The 26,758-nt window shown below is 47.2% G+C and overlaps 1 protein-coding gene and 1 long non-coding RNA gene across 2 annotated transcripts; one reads left to right on the top strand and one right to left on the bottom strand.

Annotated features, from left to right (window-relative positions):
- Window positions 1-21,080: 21,080 nt before the first annotated feature.
- Window positions 21,081-21,652, bottom strand: LOC131317287 (uncharacterized). Its single transcript, XM_058346846.1, has 2 exons — window positions 21,416-21,652; window positions 21,081-21,221 (listed from the first exon to the last, which is right to left on the bottom strand). Exons 1-2 carry the CDS (start codon window positions 21,650-21,652, stop codon window positions 21,081-21,083), a joined length of 378 nt encoding a protein of 125 aa, XP_058202829.1.
- A 22-nt stretch (window positions 21,653-21,674) lies between these two features.
- On the top strand, window positions 21,675-25,081 carry LOC131315668 (uncharacterized). The gene is made up of 3 exons (XR_009196850.1): window positions 21,675-22,162; window positions 23,243-23,309; window positions 24,866-25,081. It is a non-coding gene; the product is annotated as an uncharacterized LOC131315668 (long non-coding RNA).
- Window positions 25,082-26,758: the final 1,677 nt, after the last annotated feature.

Genomic DNA, 26,758 nt, shown 5'->3' with positions numbered 1-26,758 from the left:
GGCGGCCGAGGAGGAGGAGGCCACGGAGGTTCCTGAGGAGGAGGTACTATTTCGGCCGGGGGCCACATCATCGGGCCACAGGCCGATCACGAGACAGGATCTTGCGGAGTTCCTGAGTGACGAGAGATTAGCCCGGCTTCTAGAAGAGGATCCCATGATTGGGGCTGCCGTGTTGGAGGCTCGAGAGGAGCGAGAGCGGGAGATAGTCGCTTCAGAGGCTACGGCGAGGGCCGAGAGGGCGAGGGCCGCTGAGGAGGAGGTTTTGAGGGATGCGGAGGCCGAGGAGCGGGTTGGAGCGAGGGGGCTGGGACCCAGAGTGACAGCAGTGTCAGAGGCAGAGGGTTTGACTCGTGCTCCATTTTCAGCAGAGGAATACAGGCCACCGGTTCCACACTTGTTCGTACCATCGGGTCTTGCGGCATACAGGCCACGGCAAGCGGAGTATGACCCCGAGCTTGTTCTGAGAGACCCTGATACCCATATTTCGAGCAGCTGGGCTGAGGTAAATTTCTGAAAGTCCTTCATTTCCTTTTGTGATTGCAAATTCAATACAATGCATGTGCTTAAATACCGAGGAACGTAGTGTAATCCTTTGAAGTAGATTCGAATAGTGACACTATAGTTTCACGTTGAATGCCACGCATGAGACATAATAACTTGAACCAACCATGTACTGCCAAGTTGTATTGATTACCTAGAACTTGAGAATGAAAGCTTTACATGCTGATATATCCCCTGTTGTTCGTTTCCGTGTCTAATGCAGGAGAGAGCGAGACAGAGAGACATCCGGGGTTTCGGGGGCGCCTGTAGCTCCTTGGCGTTGTACCAGGGTTTGCCGGAGAGGGTGAGGCAATTGGTGGATATGGCAGGATTCGGGGAGTTCATACAGACCCTGACTCCGGCCAGAAATGACCATGCGGTCTTGGTTGCGCTTGCAGAGAGGTGGAGGGATACCACCAACACCTTCCACCTGCCGCTCGGGTAGATGACAGTGATGCCCACGGACTTTGCAGCGATCACTGGTTTGAGGGTTGGAGGCGACCCCATCCCGTTTGACTCGGGCATTCAGGAGGACGAGGCGGCCCTAGAGTGGTTCTTGGGAGAGGTGCCCAAGGTTGAGGAGGGGATGGCGAGATATGGCCAGTTCACGAGATACCTTGCAAAGGAGGTGGCGACGGAACAAGAGGCGGAGCAAATGGCCCGGGCGTACTTGCTGTATCTTTTTGGTGCTACCCTGTATCCGAACAAGCGTAGCAAGGTCCACCTATCGTACTTACCTGCACGGAGGGATTTGAGGACGGCCTCGCGCTTTGACTGGGGAGGAGCTGCGCTTGGTGCAGCTTATGGCTTCATGGGGGACTCGTCGAGGACTGAGATGAGCACTGCCGGATACTGGCGGATTTGGGAGGTATGATCATAACAGAAAAAAGTGCATTTCCATTATATACTTATCTGTTTGAACACATAAACTGCTCAAGAATATTCCTGCATTGTACTAATGATTTGAACTTTTGACAACTATGCAGCTCTGGGCCTATGAAGTTTTGAACATGTGCCGTCCAGTGACAAAGAGCCTGGACTTGGGGATCCTCCCACGTGCTCACATCTGGAGCAAGAAGAATATGGGAGAGAAGAGAGGGAGAGGTGACCTGAACGGCTTTAGGACATACCTAGACGAGCTCCGACCCTCACAGGTATGACATGACTTTATCAAAATAGAAATATGCATCCCTCTTATTGCTTTAATGCTGTCGCTGACCGACGTTTGCATTGCTTGCTCGTGCAGGTAGAGTGGGATCCTTGGAGAGTGGCAGAGTCAGAGCCTGAGTACTTGGCCAGGAGCAGGGCCGTGACGGCGAGCAGAGTGCTGCTGGAGTCGGCTTTTGGTTGGCAGTGGTACTTGGGTGACCGAGTGACACGCCAATCACTTGGCTATGCAGGGTTCCAGGTGCCCGGGCCGCTTCCACCACGGGCCTCACACACAGGGGAGTACACGTTGGCCGAGCTAGAGATCTTCACGCGGCCTGACACCGACTTGCCACGCTACCTGCGTCCCGGCATGGACTATGCAGTCTACCAGAGGGAGCGTTTGGCGGGGCCATTGAGAGTACGAGAGTTCAAGGAGGTTCGGAGTCAGGCCCGTGGAGCTGCTGAGGAGAAGAGAGCCGTCACTGCGAGGCAGAGCAGTGGTGAGAGTCGCGCGAGACGGGGTCCGAGTGGACCTGTGAGGGGTGGGCCACCAGAGTTGACATGGCATATAGCTGTGGTGGATTCTCAGGGCAATCCGGCCGAGCTACACCTTGTTCCTGCCAGAGTTGAGCCAGCGCCCGTCACCGTGCCGGTAAGACATTGTAGATTTCATTATTGTACTTCCATAAAGTCTTGAAATATTGCTCCAGTGCTTATATTCAAATCATTCCTGCAGGTGCCCAATGAGTGGGCGAACGAGGCCGTTCGGCGTATGCTTGCACTGGAGAACGTGATAAGGCGGGCGGCAAGTGGCCTGCCTTTGGACTTGCGCTACCCACCTCCGGCAGCTCAGAGATCTCAGGTATACCCTTCAGAGAAACGATACATTCCTACATTCGATACTTGACATATGCATGCTTTGCTCGATACATAGTGTACTTTAATTGCCGTCAACTTTGAAATTGATTGTACCTGCCTGCAAACATACAATACATAGAACATATACTAAATGTGCAAAATTTTACAATGCAGACTCAGGGACGGGCGGCTCCTAGGAGGAAGAGCGCGAGAGAGCCTCCACAGAAGAAGCTAGCAAGCAGGACTCCTGCTCCTCCACCTACTGCTAGACCATAGACACGGGGCGTACAGCCACCCGTTGCGAGTGAGGAGGCGGCCCGAGAGGCCGTGGCGCGCGCAGAGGAGAGGTATCAACTGAAGATGCGCCAAAGGCCCTCGTAAGACGAGCCGGTCCGCAAGAAGCGGCTGATCCTGCCCGAGGATTCTGAGAAGGAAGAGGAAGAGGAGGGAGAAGAAGAAGAGGAAGACGAGGAGGCGCCTGACAGCAGCGGTTCTGACGACTCAGCGGACGATCCTGGTTTTAGACAGGATCCTAGAGAGAGAGACGACGACGACGACGATGACGGAGATGGTGACTGGTTCGGGGAGGACTGAGGGCTACTAGGAAGCCTCATTTCACTTCCCGCATCTTTGATTTTGCTTTTGGGCCTGCGCGCCCGCGTAGATAGATGGAAGGCCGGAGTGCCTTAGTTGATACTTGATACATGTTTTTGGGGCCTGTGTGCCTTTTTGATTTGATGGGCGAGTGTGCCCTCGTTGACATGATGACTTTGAGCGGCCGAAGCGCCGCACGCACAGTAGTCTTCTTTACTTTGACATGGATAGATATGGATTAGCTATAAAATTTGCATTTTCAGTTCATTTTACTCTTGCAATGAACTTAGAATAAATAAACGCTCGCCACTAATACCATGCTTGCATTGATAATGTACCGAGACTGTTCACAAACGCACACATACGTACAGACAGAACTAATCTCAGAGAAAAACGATAATGTACCCCAGGATACAGTCACGATACGAGGATACGAGGGAATGGAATATTGGACATTTAAAAGCCAAAACCCAAAATACCCGAATTCGGATAAAAGGGACGCTTCCGTGAGGTCATGCATATACAAAATGACCTACGAGAGCCGACGGATTCGAGAAACACCTCTTGAAACGCAAAATTGCCCAAAAACCTTACGAAGGACACAAAAGGGACACGAGATGGAAAAACATGACTCTATTATGTCCCGGACTGAAACCGACACCTCCGTACAGTCACATTAGGTCACCATGACCCGTACGGCCTGAGAAAAAAGGACACAACCCTCCGGATCGAGTTTCGACCTCCCGAAATGCTCATTTGGCCTTGAAACGAGCCACCGAGGGTTCAAAAAGCTCGTTAAACGCAATATCTCGAATCCGATGTTTGGATATGGTTGCATATGCTCATAGTGACTTGCTGGAACCATAAAAGTTGTAAAAGTACCCTCGGAATAGGAAGCGACCAAAATTGGACAGTAGCTGGTGCAATCTGTCAAAATGCAGGCTGAATCATCGCGCGAGGGAGCGAGCATGTCGCGCGATGGAATGGATGTTTTCCACTCGCGCGATGGTTGGGCCATGCCAGGCCACCTTTATTTGACCATTTTAGATTTTTTGGACGACCAAGCCTCGTCATCACCCTTTAACTGCTCAGAGTACTTCAGGGGGGGGCAGTGCAGAGATGCCTTCACTTTGGAGAAGAGAATGCCACGTTGTATAATTATTTGCACTGGGAAAGGAGAACATTTCATGTACTCTGTCTATAAAGAGACCAATGCTTTGCTGATGAAAGGCATTCCTCCCACAGTTTGAGAATCCCACGAGAAGTAGAATGGCAAATAATCTTCCGACCTTGATTAGCTCATGGCTCACGGCCTTTGTTGCTGGAGATTGGCTATCATTCCGGTTTCACGGGCTGGCCGCATTCCGTTTCCTCCACAATGTGAGGGTCCGTCCTGAGTTTCTGAGGGCAGCCCTACAATTCTGGGACCCAGAGGTTCACGTGTTCAAGTTTGGGGTTAACGAGCTGTGCCCAACCGTGGAGGAATTCCAAGCATACCTCCAAGGAGTCGCCTCAAGCGTGATTGTCGTGCCGCCTTATAGGAAAAGCATGCCGAAGCTCTTACAGTCAAGTCTTGATATTACTAGAGGAGCAGCCGAAAGTTTGCTAACTGGAGGGCAAATCAACATCATGCGCCTAATGGAGTTGTATGGGCCAGAAGGGGACGTAGAGAATATAGCCGTGCAGGCTCGACGTCGATTTGCCCTGGCAATCGGCGTGCTGGCTACCTATTTGCTGGTATCTCCGAATGGGCAAGTCAACCCCACGCTGGTGAGCGTTGCAGCTCAAATGGGCGCCCGGAGAAATGTGGTACCACTGGTTCTGGTAGAGACACTCATAGGTTTGGATTTGGTTTCGTCCGGCCAAACAGACGTGTTCGGCGGCAGTCCGCTATTGCTGCAGGTTAGCTTAGTTCTCACTCAGCTCACCTTTTTCCGGCTTTCACACGTTCTGTTTTTACCTCATCTCTCAGCTAAGGCTATATCAAAGTTCTTCACTTGTCTTTTCTCTCAAGCTTTATGTAACTTCTCACTTGTTTTTTCACTCATGCAGCTCTGGTTATCCGACAAATTGGGATTGCTTACAGCACCGGAAGCAAATTGGCCTCATTTGCCCGGCCGAATGCATCAGCGAGGTATGATCTATCCGGAAATGTCTATGCATCAATGGCGCACATTTATGAGAGAAATGCTACCGAACGAGATCACATGGCGGCACGAAGCCTTAAACATTCCAGACATGGCCCTAAGTTCTGCAGGTTTCGAGAGAGTAGTGATAGCTGGGCTGACCGCTTTCACGTTCTACATCCCCGGACGTATCCTTCGTCAGCTAGGTATGAGCCAAGGACTCCACCGAGCTGGGACTGAAGATTTCCAAGTCCTTGCTTTCACTGCCCGGAATCTGAGAGGATATGAGCACAACTGGGGCCTGTGGCAACTCGGAGGAGCTGACCCAGACTTCAGTACGGAACTTACGCACCAATATCAAACATGGCTAAGAAGGGAAATCATAAGCAGGCAAAACAACAATTGACTTCTGACGAACCCTGATGATCTAGAATAAACCGTGAGCCTATTAAGGCCTCGAGCACTTTATTCTGTTTTTATGCTTTACTCTTTTTAAGACTGCTCAGCCTGTGTAATAGAAGTTATAATTTGAATAAAAATGAAAGTTCGAGAGTTTTCCCCTTTTGATCCAAGTGTTGAACCGCCGTGTCACCCAAGTATCAAGTCAACTTCTGGTAACGGGAAACCGTGGATCAAGTTGATGGATTGTGACCGAATCTCACAGAGAGATTGCCTACGTATCCCTTTTTAGGGAATCAGGTCAGCACGTAGTTCAGGCCAAGGGTCACTCGAGTATTTTAGCTCTCCTTTTACGCTCTAAATTTTGCCTAGTGCTGCCACTTCGGGTTTTCAGCCTAGCGAGCTTTGATTGATGACTATTTATTTTTGCCTAAACCGCCTTCTCAGGTTTTCGGTCTAGCAGGCTTGCTCTAATTTTTGCTTGGAACCGCCCACCTTTGTGGTTTTCGACCCAACGAGCTTCTCTCAGGGATAGTATCGTTTGAGTTGATCCAGGTTAACCAGAGAGCTGAATTCGTTGCCGTCGAGATCGATGAGCTGAGCCGCTCCCCCAGAAAGGATGGTCTTGATGATGTAAGGTCCAGAACGCTTGGGTCGAAACTTGCCACGGGGGTAAAAAATCGGTGCCCGAATCTCCTTTGTGACCATGTCTCTTTCGACCAAGTCTTTAGACTTCACCTTTTTGTTGAATGCCCGGGCAATTCTTCGCTGATACCCCTGAACATAATATAAAGCCCGGAGCCTCCTCTCATCAAAAAGCATGAGTTCAACAAATCTCCCACTGAGCCATTCAGATTCCGAGAGTTTCGATTCCACCATGATTCTCAAAGATGGTACCTCAAGCTCTATAGGGAGAACTGCTTCCATCTCGTAGACCAAGGAATAGGGGGTTGCCCCTGTTGATGTTCGAATCGACGTTCGATATCCCCAAAGAGCTAAAGGTAGTTGCTCGTGCCAGTCCCTGGCGGACTCTGCAGACTTCTTGATGATTGTCTTGACATTCTTGTTGGCCGCTTCAACCGCTCCGTTTGTTTGGGGACGATAGACCGTTGAGTGATGGATTTGGATCTTGAATTCTTCGAAGAGTTCCAGGACCCTGCCTTTGAAATGACTCCCGTTGTGTGATACGAAAGCTTGCAGAACCCCATATCGGTAGATGATGTTTTTCCTGATGAAGTGAGCAACTTGAACCGCCGTTAGGGCTTTATAAGATTCGGCCTCCACCCATTTGGTAAAATAATCTATCGCCACGAGGATAAACCTATGACCATTTGACGCGGATGGTCTGACCATGCCGATGACATCGATGCCCCATACAGAGAAAGGCCAAGGCGAAGCCATGCCAAACAGGTTAGAGGGCGGAACATGCATTAGGTTAGCATGAATTTGGCATTTGTGACATCGCCGCACATAATCCACACACTGAGATTCCATAGTAGACCAGAAATAGCCTTGGCGCAAGATTTTCCTAGCGAGCATGACACCGCTCATATGAGGGCCGCAGACCCCCTCGTGGATCTCCTCCATGATTCTGATAGCCTCGGTTCCGTTGATACAGAGCTTGTGCATTCCGCAATGAGATCTCCTGTATAACTTTCCCCCACAAATGATGTACTGGGCGGCTATCCTCCGCAATGCAGTCTGATCCTTTTTAGAGGCCTCAGCCGGATTCGTGTCATTCTCGACGAAGTTCCATATGTCATGGTACCAGGGTAGGCCATCATCAACATCATCGATGGCGTTGACGTATTGATAAGCGGGGCAGTCCCGCTGTTCGATTAAGACTGGGCGGAGTTTGACTCCCAAAGGTAATTCGACCATGGAAGCCAAGGTCGCGAGTGCATCGGCGAACCGGTTCTTCAAACGGGTGATGTGGGTGAAAGTCACTTTGTTAAAGCGAGGAATCAGCCCCTCCAAATCCTGATGATAAGGTTTCAACCCTTCTTCACGTACCTTCCAATCCCCACTGGCCTGAGATACAACGAGATTGGAGTCTCCGATAACTTCGAGCCATTCAACGCCAAGCGTGAGGGCAGCCTCCATACCCACGATACAGGCCTCATATTCAGCTTGGTTGTTTGTAACATCGAATTTGAGTTTGAACGCCAGCGGAATATGAGAACCATCGGGGGCAACTAGCAAGACCCCGATCCCGAATCCTTTCTGATTGGCCGCCCCATCGAAGTAAAGAGTCCAAACGTCTTCGACAACCGTTAGCACTTCCTCATCTGGGAACACAAAATCTGCATCTTCCGGTCCATCCACAGGGTGATCAGCCAAAAATTCAGCAATTGCCCGTCCCTTCACCGACTTTCTCATGACGTATTCAAGATCGAATTCTGCCAGGAGGAGCAACCAACGTGCTAACTTACCAGTGAGGGCTGGTTTCTCAAACAGATACTTCAGTGGATCCATTCGAGAAATCAACTTCACCGGGTAAGCCAGCATGTAGTGTCTCAACTTCTTAGAGGCCCAAACCAAAGCCCAACACGTTTTTTCCAAGGCGGTGTAGCGCTCTTCGGACCCAACTATTTTCTTACTTAAGTAATAAATGGCCTTCTCCACTCCCTGGTCCCCCTCTTGAGCTAGCAAGCATCCCATGGATGTAGAACTCACAGATAAGCATAGAACCAAAGGCTTTTCGGGCACCGGTGGCATCAATACAGGCAGGTTTTGCAGATAGCTCTGAATGGACATGAAAGCCGCCTGACATCTGTCCGACCATACAAACGGGGTGTCTTTCTTGAGTAGACGAAACATCGGCTCGCAAGTTAAGGTTAACTTGGCGATGAATCTGCTGATGAACTGAACCTTTCCCAAAAAGCTCCGCACTCCCTTTTCAGTCTCTGGTGGCTTCATTTCAAGCACCGCTTTGATCTTTGATGGATCGACCTCAATCCCACGCGAAGTAATCATAAAACCGAGCATCTTGCCTGCCGTGACCCCAAAGGTGCATTTCTGTGGATTGAGACGCATGCAGAACTTTCGGAGCCTCTCGAAAAACTTCCTCAAAACAGGAACATGCCCTTCCCGAGTTTTTGACTTAGCAATCATGTCGTCTACGTAGACCTCAACCTCTTTGTGCATCATGTTGTGCAGAATGGTCGTAGCGGCTCTCTGGTAGGTAGGACCAGCATTTTTCAAACCAAACGGCATGACCAAGTAACAATAAGTCCCCCATTCGGTGATGAAAGTCGTTTTCTCACGGTCTTCTGGTGCCATAAGAATCTGGTTATATCCGGAGAAACCATCCATGAATGAAAGCAGGGCATGGCCCACCGTATTGTCAACCAGTACATCGATATGTGGCAGGGGAAAATCGTCCTTGGGGCTTGCCTTGTTCAAATCCCTGAAATCCACGCACACTCGAATTTGTCCATTCTTTTTAGGAACTGGAACAATGTTGGCAACCCATGTGGGGTATTGAGAAACCATGAGAAAATCGGCGTCGATCTGCTTAGTGACCTCTTCCTTGATCCTCTGCACCCAATCCGACCTCATCCGCCTCAATTTCTGCTTCACGGGTTTGGCATTTGGCAGTAAGGGGATTCGATGCTCCACTATTTTTGGGTCGATGCCGGGCATGTCTTGATGGGACCACGCAAAAATGTCACTGAATTCCGAGAGCAGTTCTTTGAAATCATGATGTTCCTCTGGGGATAAAGTGGAGCCCACCTGAACCATTCGGGGATCATTCTCGTCTTTCAAGTTTATTAAGACTATTTCTTCTTTTAACGGCTGAGCATGCCTTTCATCTTCCCTTTCGATGAGGGCACGGATTTCCTTGGGAATGTCCCCATCGAAATCTATCCCTTCATCGTCGGGGTCGACACAGTTTATATAAAGATCATTCAAGTAGTCAGAAGAGGATTCCTTCATTTCATAAGACCCTGCAGGGTCGCCAAGTACAAGGGAATCAAACTCAAAGTAAAAGCTATGACGTGGAGGGCCAAGAGGCACAAACTCCGACTCAGAGCTAGACTTAGACTCAGACGACTCAACAGGCTCAGTGTCAGACTCTGATACATCATCAATGCAAGTAAGGCGTGGTTTGAAAATGCAATTTTTAAGGCTACCCTTTGCTTCTGTGATGAGGGAGAGGGGATTCTTGAGGTCGTCGGAACCGAGCATGAACACCTCGGCCTCTTCAGCTTCCTTGGCCAAACCCACTTGGGAGAACTCATAAAACAGCTGATCCAAGCTCCCTTGATCAAAAGACATCAGCCAATCAGTCTTCAGCTTAGGCTGGCTGAGCTTCCTTTTGAACTCCATCCTTGCTGGTTCTTCATCACTAGAGGACCAAGTGTCATCAGCGAAAACCTCAAACCCAGGCAGCAATTCCCTAATGACTGAATCGACAAAAGGCTCAGGTTGCCCAGTGTAGACGTCATTCCCCACTTCGCGCACAAAGTAGCTGTCGGGCTCACCATAGAGAGATCGAGGTTTTCCCGTGCATTTCCTTCTTTTGGCATCCTTGGTAGAGGAGGAGTACCCCAAACCAAAGCGGCCCTCGCAAGAAGGAAAGGCAGGGAACTCCGGGATCCCTTGTTGGTGAATCCCAAGACCAAGACCAGGTAGATAGGACATCCTCCTCATGATGTCTAAAGCAACCGAGCTTATGATGAAGTCCCCATCCACGTTGATAGCCAAAACCGAACCAGAAGTGTCGAAAGAGAAACCCCCGAGATCAACATCTTCATCGCCGTGTGCAATCCCCAAAACAGGTGTGCCATCTTCCTTAAGCAGGCGAATGCCCGAGTCCCCGCAGATAGTCAAAGTTCCGGTAGGGAGTCCTAACATGACCTTTTGGTGAAGAGTAGACGGTACAGCCATGATGTCAGATCGGTGAAGCCACGGCCTTCCCAACAGAAGATTAAAGGTGGCAGGGATGTCAACCACATGGAATTCGACGTCCATCTCAAAACCCTCAGCGTCAAGCTTAAGCACAAGTGTGCCCTCGACCACGCGACGAGTGCTGTCGTATGCCTTAACAGCCAGATTGGAAGGCGCGAAGTCTTTCTTGGCTAGTCTCAAGCGGTAAGCCACTCGCAACGGGCAAACATTGATTGCCGATCCGTTGTCGATCAGAACAGTTGGAATCCAGAGTCCCTTACACTTAACAGTGATGTGCAAAGGGCGATTGTGATCAACCCCTTCGATCGGTAGATCCTTGTCAGTGAAGACCACGGTGTGCTTAGAAGTAGGCGGGAGAATTATAGATATCATTGCTCCAAGCGTGACATCCGGTTGGATCTCAAGGCGAGAGAGAGTATGGCAGAACTTCTGACGATGCTCGCGGGAGGAACAGATTAGTCCCCAGAGTGATATAGCAGCAGGAATCCGCTCCAGCTGCCTCTGAATCATGTCCTCATTCGGGGAGCTAGGAGGTACCCCGAACGGTGCAGATCTTGAGAATGCAAAAGGTTCGTTCCTTTGGTTAGAAGAATTGGACGAGCTCCCGGCCTGCAGATTGGTAGGTTGAAAAATTCGTCCACTCCTCGTAACGTTGAGAACGTTCTCTAGAGAGGGTATCACTTGAAGGTCTTGACTGTCATTCCAAAGATCAGCAGGGACTTCCCCCAATTTGCGCTTTCCTTTGTCAGAAGGCGGTGGGGCTATAGGTGCTTCCATGCCTAGATCGAGGTCTTGAGCCAAATCGTTGAACAGCAACGACTCCTAGAAATCTGGATCCTTAACAGTTACAGCCTCCTCAACGGGCTCCGTGTTAGCAATAAATGGGACGTCCCAGAGTCCCCCATCGGCAAGAGAGCGGTTGACAGTTCAAACCTCGGACCCAACTTGGATATTAACCACATCATCAACATCCCAGAGGTCAGCCGGCGGAATAAGGTCTGTAACCATAATGCTGCGATCTTCCTCGGTCAGACAAGGCGGTGCAGGGTGCGAGAGTTCCTCGGTAACGATGTAGAATGTAGGGTCATACTCAGTGTTAGTTACAGAGCCAACCAGCCTGTCAAGAGTAGAAGGGAGAAAGCATTCCCCCAAGACGCGAGTTTCCTCCTGAACGAGATCCTCTTCTACGAATTGAATCTCATGATTGGGCAGAGCGTATCCTTGAAGAGGATTGAGGTCAAACTCCAATGGAAACTGCCACGCGGGCTCGGGATCCCAATAGTACTCCTCCTCAGGCAGAACGGGTTCAGGCTGTTGAAATAGCATGCCCAAAGAGAATCCATCCAAAGGGTCAAGCATGTCTGCCTCATAATTAGCCATCCAGGCGTCATACCAAGCATGGTTAAATGGGACATATTCGGGGTTCTGGGGGAAGCCGTCTAATTCTAGCTCCATCCATTCATTGATTATAGGGGCTGCATAGTCATCATTATCGGCAATAGCCCACCCCACCGCTTGCATATCAACCTGCCGTTCCGATAGAAGAGGGACAGCAGGCCTAAAACGGCTTATCAAATTCGGAGAGGAGTTTGGATCCGTCACATCAAAATACGGGCTGTCCAAGGAAGAGGCAGAGTTGAGCTGTATGGAAGGGATGGACTGGTGAAACAGATCGCTAATGGAGGCGTTGAACACAAACGTTCCATTCTGCAGGCGTGCAAGGGGCACATCGGGATTGGACGATCGTCCTTCTTCAAGATGGATGTAGAAAATCTCAGCTTCGGGCTGAGAAGGCATGGGCACGCCCGGCTTGGGTTGGTCTGTTGAGGTTATATGGTCGGTGGGGTTGAATATAGTGGAGCTAGGGTTGATATAAATGGAGCTGATGGATATTTGGTTGATATGGGGAGCAGCATTGTGCTTTGGCAGGGAGTTGGAAAGGATGTTTGGTTTTTGGGTTGGTGGAGGTGGAGCGTGGAGAGTCCCTTCATCTATAAGATCCTGAATCGCATGTCGGAGACGGAAACAAGAGTCCGTAAGATGTCCAGCCCCTTGGTGGTAGGCACAATAAAGATTGGCTTTGAAGTTAGGTGAAGGGTTCTTAGGCAGAGGAATTGGGTTAAAGGGGTTTCAGATGCCCTGACTGGATTAACTTCTCCATGATAGATGACAGTGGAGTTTCAAACGCGGAGAAACTGCGGGGTTGACTACGGGGCCGGTTATTTTAAGGGGTTTGCACCTGGTTAATCTCAGCGGTGCGATTGGTTGCATTGGAAGAGGAGGCGTTAGTGCCGCTGGTTGCTGTGTTGGAAGATCCCCCACCACCAAACAACGCATTGGTGTTCCCTGAGTAGACCCGAGGCTTTGGTTTCGAAGGGTTAGAGGACTCCCCTCTTGACAGAATCCCACTTTGTAAAGCATCCTCGATAGCCATCCCAGATTCGAAGAAAGTATCAAAGTTCGAGGAGGCCTGGACAAGAACCAAATGCCTAGCATAATCAGGCTGAAGATTGCGAGACATGATTCGGAGCTGATCTCTCTCACTCGGGCGATCGGTCATCTGAGCAGCCTTCGTCCTCCATCTTTTGACGAAATCCGCAAAGGATTCCTTAGCCTCCATTTTTGTGGACTCAAGCTCTCGGGTTGTCATCTTGAGTTGGGAGTTGTAACTATACTACGAAATAAACGCAGCACCGATGTCCTCCCACGTCCTCCTTTTAGCGATGTCAAGCGACAAAAACCAGTGAAAAGCGGGTCCCGAGAGGGTCTGAGGGAACAGCTGGGACATGGCCTCGGGTTCAACAGCCAAGAGTTTCATAGCGGCATGATAGCCATAGAGATGAGTCTTCGGGTCGCCACTCCCATCAAACTTGGCGAGGTCAGGCATCTTGAACTTGTCGGGGAGCTTAGCATTGGGATACAAGCAGAGGCGATCTAAATCAATTCCCCCGGCGCTGATCTTTTCGGACTTGGACACGGATTCCTCCAGCTTGACGATCTTCGCCATGAGAACAGTCATGTTAGGATCCAGAACGGGTCTTGCCACAGCGAGATTCAGATTCGCTGCCTCCGGGTGAGCCTCTCTCGGGTTGGGCTGAATTATGATCCGCCCTGCATGGTTAGGGTCTTCAACAAAGATTGGTTCCGCATGGTCGTCCTCATCGACCTCGCCTCCCACTTCTGCAGCTGGCGGAAGACGAGTGTTGATAAGGTCATTGAGCCTAGTGAGATTCACATCAGTCTGAGCACCCCTTTGCTGCATGGTGGCGATGCTGTTCTGGATGTTCATGAGCATGGTTTCGAGACTCAGTGGTTGCGGATGATCTGCCATAATGGAGGTTCTGGATGAACTTGACGAGGACGGGGAGGCTGGTGACGCCGGAGATTCAATTTCCTGGATGACTGACGGTGATCCTGATCGTAAAGCGGCCAACAGGGAGCACGGAGAGTCTTCCGTTGTGACTGACTGAGCTTGCAACCTGACTAGCCTTTGAACGGAATTCTGATGCAGACGTTCCCAAGTGGGTTTGGCTTTCTGCCTCGATACTTTCCTTGGTGGCGCAATGGTTCAAAATGCTTTGCTTTGCTGTAAGAAAAGGTTCGATAAGGGCCCTGCAGCAACCTTACTCTAAACAAAAGACTTTAAAGTGATAACACAGCCATCGTCGTTGGTGTCGCCCTTAGACTCTAAAACTACAGACGAGTCTGTCTCATGATGTTCGGACGCTGCCAAAATCCTCGGATTTCTTTTCGAGAGTGTATCCTCATTTGAATCGAATAATACTAAGAGATGTCAAAAATAGTCTAAGCCTTTGACTTTTCCGTTCTTGAAGTTTCAACTTTGAACTCGGAATAACTCGGGGTGGATGACGTGATACCTTAACCGGGGTGGCGTAGGCGACACGGTGCCATAGCCTGAGCGGTGTACGTGCTGCGCACGATAATCAGGGTGGTATGAGCATCACGGCATCCTCTCTGTCGTTCCTTGTTTTCTGTTTGAAACTTCAATCGGGATATAGACAAGGACTTAGAAAGTTTTGATTTCCCAAAGTCTTGCTGATCCTAGGACTTTTTGAAAATCTGATAACACGCACCGCAAAGATGCATGACTCTTCATCGGGCTTAGCAGTGTCCTATCAAGCATAAGACAGACTCGAAAGAGAGACAACCTAGAAGCCGCCCTAAACATGCCCCTATGCAAAACGGTATGTATGTACAGTGCATGCGATAGGGAAAACAGTAACACATAGACATTATATGGGGGTTAGATGCAAGTAGATCTTACCCTGCAGGTACCTGTCCTATTTTGGAGAGTTCTAGTGCTTTGTACATGAAAAAGGCTGGTTTTGGCTTGTAACGGGTTCCTCGGACTAGAGCCAAGATATACCTCCCGCTGCCCGCGTAATCGCAGAGCAACAGTCAAACGGTAGAATGACTCATCATCGTCGAAGGTTGTTGGTCATTCGGGGTCCTCGAGCTCCGGTAAACTGTGCCGGATTGCCAAAACGATCCAACGAGGCTTATCCCACATCGATGCAAATAAGAATGCTAAAAGGTTTGATTATTGAAACAGAATTGCAAATTCGCAAATGCCCTTTTCAAATTCGGCTCACTTTATTTAGTCAATGCTTAGAAGAAACTACACAAGAGAACAATCGGAAAAGTCCCAGATTGGATTGGTTGGACACGAGGTCCCGTTAAATCACCACTTCAACCTTCGGCAGCGCAAAGCTCACCGTTTTGACAAACTTTTGTGGGATCGTTCTTCAAGTGTATTGAAATCTAAACATAAACCAATATTGGTTCGATCCCTAGCAGAGTCGCCACTGTGGGCAGCGTGCCCTTCGGAATTTCCGGATTCCGAGACGCGAGGGGCCCAGATCGAGGGAGCGCGAGCGGGGAAGCAAGCGCTCGCAAAATTTAGAGTCGCCACTCGGGTTTTGAAGGTCCGACACCCGAGGAACCGTATTTCGAAGCACTTGTCGCGCTGTTTGATTTGAAAAAGTTTAAGGAACCAGTCCGTCATAACCATATCTGGGTTCGGGAGCCAGGTTACGAGAGGGGAAGGGTTTTATGGCACCCCTCTCGCCCAATCCGGAGATCGGTCTCTACTTAGGCATTTGCGAAAATGTTTGTTTGCGATTCTGTTTGATTAATCAATTTTTAGCCAATTAGGGTGGGGGAACAGTTAATAGGGGATTAAAACTGTAACAATTTGCAGGATGTGATAAGATATGACATGGATTAGCGAGATGATAAGTAATAAATGGAATAAAGTTCAAAACATCGATCATACATCAAAGCAGTGCTGTGTATGATTTTGGCACGAACAAACAGCCAGCTTGCATGCGTGAATCCATCTACATGCAAGCCAACCATCGCGCGACACTCCCATACACTCGCGCGAGTGTTGATGTTCCACCAATGTTTTGGATTTTACCCCCTTCCGGGCTCTGGAAGGACCAGTGCTCACCCAGGTGCAAACCTAGCAGTTTATAAGTACTTGAAAGTAAACAATATTACAGCAAGCAGATAGAAATATTGTGAAAACACGACCCCTAAACAGTGGGGGTATCTAAACAGAGGCCAAGGCCAAGCTGCTCATGCAAGGGCAGTCCTTGGAAAACCCAGAACCATCGCGCGACAGAGTGATACAGGCGCGCGATTGTTCAGACTGGACTTCCAGGAATTGCTTTGCATACTCAGGGCTCTGAGACATATTCAAGAGCATCCCAAGAGCATTCCAAATCAAGAGGAGTTATGAACTAAGCTAAACAATGATTTTTAACATGCAAGAGCAGTGAGCTAATACCTTTTAAAAGACTTAAAAATGACTATGAACACAACAATAAACTTAAAGACCAGCATCCCTTCCCCACGTGGTCCAATCTCACGCAGACAAAACTGTCGCGCGAGCCTATGGGACCATCGCGCGAGGGTATTCCTGGTAACGGCTCTTGAAACCTTGCCAGCTTTAGGGCCAGAACTGGTATCGATTACCAGCCTTGACCCTGCCAGCCCCCCTCAGGGGTTCGAACAGTGAGCAGAAAGATATTATACCTTTGCTTGAGTGCCTTGGAGATGGCTTGAATGAGGTGGTGAGGCTTGGAAGATGATTATGTGGGAGTGAGTGTGGTATGGGATATTTGTGCTTAAGCTTTGCTTCTTCTTTCTTAGAGAGAATTTTGTAACCCTTTGCAATGAAGCATGGGGGGGGGGGGGGGGGGGTATTTATAGAAGAAAGGGTTGGTTGGTGGCTAGCCAAGGCCTTGTAACCAGCCAACAAGGCTGGTTAGAATCACTTGGTGGAGAAGTGGGGTGGCAAAGGTGATGGGAGAATGGGGGGTGAGGTGGTGCAAGGGGAGCCCCCCAGAACGCTGTTCAGCCGACGAAAACGGGGTCACATAGGCCTGTAGCCCCCTGACCACCACGTAATCCGGGTGAAAACGACAGGTGTTGACCATCGCGCGAGATAGTGAGAGCATCGCGCGAGGGTCCAGCCAACCCCGCGAGGGTCAATGGTCAAAGCTTTGACTTTGACCACCACCTGGCAAATGGACCATCGCGCGAGGATCCTAGTGTGTCGCGCGACTATCAAACCCAAGGTCCAGGTTCTGATTCAAGGGTTTTAGGGCTAAGGATGGGTTCCTCACATGCCAAACTCAAGCCATTCCAAGTTCTCGAGACTGTTTTCGACCTGATTCATCATCGGGGAATCAAGAAACCGAAGAACAAAGTAAAACGATCGGGAAGTCAGATTGGGGTGTTTACACAAGGTCGCCCAGCTTTCTCGTCAAATTGAAACTTTACAACTTAACAAAGTTGCTGGGGTGGCCTCTGTGGCCAAAGCGGAGAAAATTTGTGTTTTGTGTGAAATTGCAGGTCATGCTACGGGAGATTGTCAAATGCTCCCCGCCGTCAAGGATACTCTCCAAGGAACCGGCGCATCGGAGGTCAATGCCGTTAATCAACGGTTTGACCCTTATTCTCAGACTTTCAATCCGGGGTGGAAGAGGCATCCTAATTTTTGGTGGAGTGATTCTCAACCTCCCGGACCGCCACAAGTTCCACCACCTCAACAACACCAAGCATTCCGGCCTTCTCAATCTCAAGGAGCGCCGAGGTTTTCCCAACATCAACAACCACCAGGGTTTGAACCTCCGGGACCTCCTCATGGGCAAAATCAATTCCAACCTCAAAAGCGATCTTTGGAGGAAATTATGTCATCTTTCATGCAAAATCAAACGGCCCTCAACGAGCAAACCACTCAAACGCTTGGGGAAATCAAGAATCAAATGGCAAAGTTGACTAATACGGTGGGGATGCTCCAACAAGAAAAGGGGAAACTTCCGACTTAACCCCAAGCGAATCCTCAAGGAACCAATTATGTGGCGAGCTCTTCGGTGCTTAGTCCCGAGTAAGCCAAGTCTATTCAACATTGCGGAGTGGCAAGGAGATTGATAAGGTCATTCCTCCCAAGACTATCAAGCCACGGGTTACACCCATTGTATCGCAAGCTCCGGAACCTCTTATTGACTCACCAACCTCGGAGCCCTCTCCCGTTGGTGAGCATCTGGAAAAATCTCAAGTGGAAGAGCCGAAGGCCCTCATTTCTCAAATTTTGGCTCTTTTTCCCCAAAGATTGAGGGCACTGGCCAATGCCAATACCAATGCTGAGATTTATGAGCTTTTCAAGCAAGTGAGGATCAACATCCCGTTGGTGGATGCAGTCAAGCAAATTCCCACCTATGCCAAATTTCTCAAGGACTTATGCACTCAAAAGCGTAAGTTGAATGTTCACGAGAAGGTATTGTTAACGGAGCAAGTGAGTTCGATCATCCAAACCAACGTGGCTCCCAAGTACAAAGATCCGGGGTGTCCAACTATTTCCATCACAATCGAAGGAACAAAAATAGAGAAAGCTCTCCTTGACTTGAGGGCTAGTGTGAATTTGCTTCCATATTCTATCTATGAGCAACTTGGGTTGGGGGAGATGAGGCCAACTTCAGTGACCCTTCAATTGGCCAATAGAAGTATTCGTGTCCCACGCGGGATGGTGGAGGATGTACTCGTGCAAGTGGATAATTTTATCTATCTCGTGGACTTTATCGTGTTGGATACTTGCCCTGTCCCCTCCTCACAAGTATCAACGTCAACTCCGGTCATTCTTGGGCATCCATTCCTGGCCACATCCGATGCCGTTATCCACTGTCGAAGTGGTTTGCTCAACCTTACTTTTGGCAACATGAAGATGGAGGTGAACGTGTTTAATATTGCGAGCCAAATGGGGGATGACGAGTGTATCCATGAAGTCAATCTTATCGATTCTTTGGTCCAAGAGAATGTGGGCACTCTCTTGTGTAAGGATCCGTTGGAAGTATGTCTTACCGCCGAAGAGGCGAATTTTCTTGACTCACCGGAGGTGGAGTATTTGTATTCTTTGCTTGATGTGGAAGAAGTTTGTGGAACGGATTTTTGGTCTCCGAAATTTGAAGAGTTGCCTCCTCTCGAGTGCAAGACCGTTCCCTCGAGCATTCAACCACCAAAGCTCGAGTTGAAGGTCCTTCCGGACACATTGAAATATGCCTTTTTATGCGGGAATGAAACCTACCCGGTGGTGATCTCATCCTCTCTCAACGGCTCGCAAGAATCCCAACTCCTTGAAATTTTAAAGCGGCATACCAAAGCCATTGGTTGGTTTATCGCGGATATTAAAGGGATAGATGCTTCAATTAGAGGAGAGCCGAGAGGTCGGGAGATGAGAGAGAGAGAGGATTGGGGAATTTTTCTCCCCTACACACACACCCACACCCACACATATATATACTCACACAATCACAAATTGCACATGTACCCCTCTACAAACACCCTTCCCACATTGACCCCAAATCAAATAATTTAATAAATCCCTCATTTATTCCATATTCTATCATTAATAAAACCTTTAAACGATTTCTGAAAATACGAGTCTCTACAAGGTTGATATGATGAAATTATTAGTAGAAATGTGCAAGTGTAATTTGCATTGGTGCCTAGTATATATAGGGGTGTGTAGAGGATAAAAAAACCCAACTCTTTTCTCTCTCTACTATCATGTTGAAACACGATGACTATCACAAAACACTGTTAAATACTTACAATTAAATAAGTACTCGATAAAACTTAGAGTTGCCACTTGGTTTGGATCTTCCTAACATGGCTACACACTCTGATGGGTTTGATAGGATGGTAATCGCCGGATTTACAAGGTTCACATTCTATATCCCCGGCCAAATCCTTTACCAGCTAGGCATTTGCCAGGAGAACAACCGCGTTAGCATCGAGAACTTTCGTCTTCCCAATTTCACTGCACAAACACTCAATGGATACCAAAGGCATTGAGGCCTTAGGGATATTCAAGCAGAAGAGCCAAATTTCACCCTAAGGCTAAAGAACTGCTACAAGAAGTGGTTGCGAGTAGAAGTAGGAGCGAGAGAAAATATCGACTAACTCCCGAGCTGACTTTGCTAAACTTAGAATAAGCTATGAGGCATTAGGCTTCTCAAGCATTTTGTTCTGTTTTCATGCGTCAAATGTTTTAAGGCTTTTACGCTTAACTTGTATATTAGAAATAGTAGTTTGCAATAAAGTTGAAAGACGAAGGGTTTCCCCCTTCTGATCCCTCCAAAGAAGCTTGACTTATTCTCGACCTCTCTCGACCTTTGATGTGCACCAAATCGTCAACCATGGATCAAGTTGATAGATTATGACCGAATCTCAGTGAGAGATCGCCTACGTATCCTTTTTCAAGGAATCAAGTCAAAACGTAGTTTAGGCCAAGGTTCACTAGTGTGTTTACCTCTCCTTTTACGCTCTAACTTTTGCCTAGTACCACCTTTTCAGGTTTTGGTCTAGCGAGCTTTCGACTTTTTGCCTATTTATTTTTGCCTAGACCACCTCCTTAGATTATCGGTCTAGCAAGCTGCTCTAACTTTTGCTTGGCGCCGCCCACCCTTGTGGTTTTCGGTCTAACGAGCATCTCTCAGGGATAATAACGCTTAAGTTGATCAAGGTATTGAATTCATTGCCGTTGAGATTGATGAGCTTAGTAGCTCCCCCAGACAGGATGGTCTTGATAATGTAAGGCCCAGCACACTTCGGTCGGAACTTTCCGCGAGGATCAAACACTGGAGCATAGATCTCCTTTGTAACCATATCATCTTCTACTAAGTCCCTGGACTTCACTTTCTTATTGAATGTGCGAGCGATCCGCCGTTGATACCCTTGAACATGATACAAAGCACAAAGCCTTCTCTCATCAAAAAGCATCAACTCAACGAATGTTCCACTCAACCATTTAGATTCTGTGAGGCCACACTCTGCCATGACCCTTAATGACGGTACCTCAAGCTCAATGGGAAGTACTACTTTCATCCCATAGACTAGGGAATAAGGAGTTGCACTAGTTGAAGTGCAGATTGATGTTCGATACCCCCAAAGTGCTAGAGGCAGTTGCTCATGCTAGTCCCTTGCAGACTTAGCAGTCTTCTTGATAATCACCTCGACGTTCTTGTTTTCGTTCTCGATTGCTCCATTTGTTTGTGGACGATACGTTGTTGAATGATGGATCTGAATTTTGAATTCTTTGAAGAGCTCCAAACCCTGCCTTTGAAATGAGACCCATTATAGAATACAAATACCTGTGGGACACCGTATCAATAAATGACGTTCTTTCAAATGAATTGGACAACTTGAACAGTCGTCAGGGTTTTGTAAGACTCAGCTTCGACTCATTTAGTGAAGTAGTCTATCGCCAATAGTATGAACTTGTGACCATTCGAAGCAGAAGGTCTAACCATGCCAATAACATCGATCCCCCAAACAAAAAAGGGCCCAGGCGAAGTCATGCCATACAAATTAGACGGAGGAAGATGCTGCAAGTTTGCATGGATTTGACACTTGTGACACCGTCGCATGTAATCGATGCATTGAGACTCCATTGTAGACCAGTAGTAGCCCTGCCTTAGGATCTTCCTAGCTAGCATGACACCGCTCATGTGAGGACCGCAGATTCCTTCGTGAATCTCCTCCATTATCCTTTCTGCCTCAGTGTAACAATCCGACCCTTAGTAGCGTAATAAACGTACGTTTAATCTTGCTCTTATGTTTGATACTCTAGGTTATTACTTGATTGTGCTAGAAAATCTTAAAGGTGCGTCCAACCACTTGATTAATATAGTCGGGACCCCGCTGAGACTTTTGAAACATTCCCTGTATTTTTCAGAGATCGTTTAGTGAATCCACTTTGATTTTGAACCCGATTATTCCTTCCGAACCATGCCAATTTGGTTGGTGACTTGATAATGCACATTTAAACCTAGGATTGGCACATGGCTATTATGACTCAGCCTATTGTAAGTATATAGCAACAAAACCCACCTCATTGGAAAAAAAAAAAAGAATTAGAAAGGATAGAAGGCATTGGAGGAGAAAGAGGAGGTCACCGGTTGGAAGAAAGAGGAAACCGTCGACTGCCGCTTCGATCGCCGACTGCCACCGTCACTTCCGATCATCACTCTCACCTCCAAACCTCTTCTCTACAAGTATATCTCTTTCAGCTTTTGGATTTAATTTTTGTATACAACAACATATCAGTAATCTGTCATTCTTGGGACAGCTTTCGGGGTCACCGTTGTTGGGCGATTTCTTACTGTTAAACTATGAATTGGGTTTCAACTTCTTCTTGAGATTTAAAGTACATTGGTAGCTTGTTCTTCTACAGTTGAAATCGTTCAAAAACGTTGAGAATTCAATTCACAATGAATTTTCGAAATCTGCTCTCCATTCTAAAAATCTGCTGTTGAACCAATTCGTATAGCTTTGCTATCTGTCTGTATCTTTGTCATTATACTTCGAATTTGATTCAAGTTCCTTCATGAGATATAAACTAGACTCAAATATTGATCTTTGACCGTTGGAATCACTCAAAAATATTGAAGATTCAATCTATAGCGAATATTCGAAAACTGCTTTGCATTCCGATAGTCTGCTGTTTGACAGATTCGTATAGCCTTGGAATTCATTTAGTTTTTCATTCTTAAAGTTTGAATTTGATTTCAGTTCCTTCATGACATTCGAACTTCATTTTGTTGCGCAACTTTTGACACCAAAATCACTCGAAAATATTAAGAGCTCGATCTATGGTAATTTTTGGAAGTCGAGCTGTTTTGTGTTGTTCCTGTCTGAAAATCAGTCACTTGTTTGACTTACCATGATGAATCTACTTAGAGTTTCGGTCTCCAACTATTTTCTTGAAATTTTATTGTTAGTTATCTATCATTGTGCACTAGTTTCACCCTTTTTGGACCTCGAATGAATTAGTTATGATTTTTATATCAAGAGGTGTCGGTTTGGGACATTAATTAATCTTGGTACCAAATCTCATGCTATTGTAACAATTTCCTCATCAATTGATGAACTCATGGATGTTTTGTGGCTTGACCAATACCTGTTTTCACCATACATCAATTGACCGAATGTTCCTTGATCCAAAGAGCCTTGTTTTCAAAATCTTGACTTGTAAGTGGGCAGTCGGGTTCAATAGCTACAATTAGGTCATAGTTAGAGCTTATCAATACTAGTATGGCTTGTTAATGATTGTTCATATCTTGGTAAATTAATAGGGGTTGAATTGGAGCCATGAAGCTACCCGCTTGCTAGCCATCACTCGTCTATACTCTAGTAACCACTGTGAGTATATAAATGCCTGTAGGGAGGTATTCATGAGAACATACATTTTGTTACCGAACACGTGATATTCGGGAGCACGTGGTAAGTATGACAAGACTTACCGCCGGGCAGTATGGTGAACAGCGATATGGACCAATGATATGGGAAGTCATTGATCCATGCTGTCTGTTCGGCAAATTAAGGGCCAAGTTACATGTGAAGTAGATGGTCCAAAGCAGACCGTTCGGTTATAAAACAGCCGAACAGATAAAGCAAAGAACCAAGCATGTGATACGAGGGATCACGGGTTAAAAGCAATACAAATGGTATGTGGGACCATAGTTTGAATATAGACAGGACAGTCATCATGCTAAAACAAGTGTTCGGCAAGATGGACCAGTGACATGAGAAGTCAATGGTCCAAGCCGTCTGTTCGGCCATGAGATGGCCGAGCAAAGAGAGAGCTCCAATCAAGAATAGGAGCATAGGGAATACTCTGGAAGATTCCAGAGTAGTCATGTCCCATAAAGGAATAAGATCCCGAGAGTATAGGATCTAAAAAAGATACCCAATGAGAATGGGATGTTCAGCTCATTATGGAAAAGAATCCAAAGAGGACTCTTTTAATGAGCTGATAAAGGAAACGAGAATCCTTGATGTCCTGGGTTTCCTATACGAGTTGGGAATCCTATGGTAATAGGGATGCTTGGGCGCCAAGCATACGAATGTCTATATAAACAGAGTAAAACTAGAGGTAAAAGGTACGCAATACTTTGCATTCTTGCTTTCCTACTGATAATTAGGGTTTAGTTGCTAGTACGTGATACTAACAAAGGCATCGGAGGGCCTTTACCACGAGAGGCAGAGGTGCGCTCACCCCCTGTCTATTTTGCAGATTAGGGTTCCGACGACGAATTAGGGTTCCGGTGAAGAGGTACGAACAAGCCGTTGCAATCTAGTTGATCAGAAGGCATCGTTTGTTTTCATCCCCCTACAATGCCCTAATTACCTTATTCTTGTAGACTGTCATCTTCTGATAGTTTTAAAAGTATAATAAAAGCTTGAATTAATGTTGTTTAATATTGGCTCTTTACGAAATCCATGGAAAAATGGTATCTTTTGACACTATTACTATCGAAATGGTATATGGATACGGCGTCCGGTCCTCAACGGACGATAAAGGAATTGTGGGTATTAGGAGATATAAGGTGATGTTGGAATGTGCACCAGGCGTTCATTTGGGTACCATGTGCCCGTGATTTGATATCATTTCACCGCCACCAGCTGGCATTCGGGGTCGCTCCCTGATAATTACTGGTTGATCCGTAAGTACCGTTTCGAATATTATGAAAATCTGATTTGTTGAACCTCTACTGTTCCTATCTTTTTATGGATAGACCTCTTACGGTCATTGTTACATGGTTGTCAATGCGCTAATTACCTTGTTTTTAATACATGAGTTTGAACCTTTGCGAATATTATTAAGCTAAGTTTATTCCATGGAAATAATGTAATTTTGGTGCTTTATATATTCATACGAGCTTATCACTTGTGAAATTTTAAACCCATTTTTACAGGCGACACGAAGTAAATGCGCGAAGGACTTTAGTTATCCTTTGAAGTTTTGCTTGGCCACTTGCGATGTTTCTATGAGAAAGTTTTGTGGACTACCATACGCTTGGCTAAGAATTGTACTTATTTCTTTACTTTCGAACTTTGTAAAAATTGTGGATTTAGGGCTTTGGAGCCTTTCTGCTTTCAGTTGTTATAAACACGTGTAATTTAGAATGCTCCGGTATGTTGTGCTACAATGGGACAAATAATTATATACTATAGTTTTGAAAATCATAATTTGGTTTATTAAGAGGCCTTAGGAGGATGTTAATCTTCTGGCCGGTCACGTAATATAACCCTCTCTGGGTTCGGTCGTGACACTCAGCGTCATTGACACAGAGCTTGTACATTCTAGAATGGGACCCCTGATACAGTTTCCATCCACAAATGATGTACTGGGCAGCCAGCCTTTGCAAAGCAATTCAATCCTTCCTAGTGGCCTCAGCGGGGAACTCCCCATGCTCCACAAAGTTCCATATGTCATGGTACTAAGGCAGGCTATCATCGACATCATTGATGGAATTGACGTACTCATAATGCAGGCTTCATACTCAGCTAGATTATTCGTGACATCGAAGTTTAACTTGAAAGCCAGCGGAATATGAGCACCAGCAGGCGTGATCAGTAACACCTCGATCCCGAATCCTTTCTGGTTAGTGGCCCTATCAAAATAGAGCGTCCAAACCTTCTCTCCTACCGTTAGTATATCCTCGTCAGGGAAAGTAAAATCTACATCCTCAGGCCCATCAATCGGGTGGTCAGCCAGGAATTATGCCACGGCACGTCCTTTTACATCCTTGTGACATATTGGAGATCGAACTCCACCAGCAAAAGCAACTAACGCACTAGCTTATGAGTAAGCATATGTTTCTTAAACAGATACTTGATAAGATCCATCCAAGAAATTAGTCTCACTGAATAAGCCAACATGTAGTGCCTCAGCTTTTTGAAGGCCCAAATAAGCACCCAACACATTTTTTCTAAAGGAGTATAACGCTCCTCACATCCCACCATCTTTTTGCTCAGATAGCAGATAGCTTTCTTGACTCTAGCATCTCTTACTTGCATAAGCAAACATCCCATAGCTGTCGGGGTGACAAACAAGTACAAGATCAAAGGTCGATCCGGTGTAGGAAGCATCAGCATCGGCGGGTCCTGCAGGTATTTCTGGATTGATTCGAAAGCAGCTTGGCACTTATCTGTCCATTCGAATGGGACATCCTTCTTGAGCAGACGGAACATTGGCTCTCAAGTCAAAGTCAACTTGGCGATGAATGTACTTATGAATTGAACCTTCCCCAGAAAGCTTCGCACTCCCTTTTCAGACCGTGGCGGCTCCATTTCAAGAATTGCCTTGATCTTGGACGGGTCTACCCCAATTCCTCTTGCAGTGATTGAGAACCCCAACATCTTGCCTGTCGTGACCCCAAATGTGCACCTCTGTGGGTTGAGGCGCACTCGGTACTTATAGAGTCTCTCGAGGAATTGCCTGAGTACCAGAATGAAATCCTCTCGTTCCTTTGCCTTAACAATCATGTCATTGACGTAGACTTAGACTGTTTTATGGATCAGATCATGAAACATGGTCATTTGGGCCCGTTGAAAGGTGCAACTAGCGTTCTTTAGTCCAAACAACATCACATAGCAGTAAGTACCCCACTCAGTGACGAAAGTTGTCTTTTCCTAGTCCTCTAGTGCCAAGAAGATCTGGTTGTATCCGGGGAATCCGTCGATGAACAAAAGCAAAGCATGCCCGCCGTGTTATCCACAAGCACATCGATGTGTGGCAAGGGAAAATTGTCTTTGGGGCTTGCTTTGTTCAAGTCCCTGAAATCGACGCAGACTCGGATCCTTCC

The sequence above is a fragment of the Rhododendron vialii genome, chromosome 2a (assembly GCF_030253575.1).
Source record: "Rhododendron vialii isolate Sample 1 chromosome 2a, ASM3025357v1".
In the NCBI taxonomy this organism is placed as follows: Eukaryota; Viridiplantae; Streptophyta; class Magnoliopsida; order Ericales; family Ericaceae; genus Rhododendron; species Rhododendron vialii.
The sequence above is the reverse complement of the archived record's forward strand: the minus strand, read 5'-3'. Positions and strand labels throughout refer to the sequence as shown.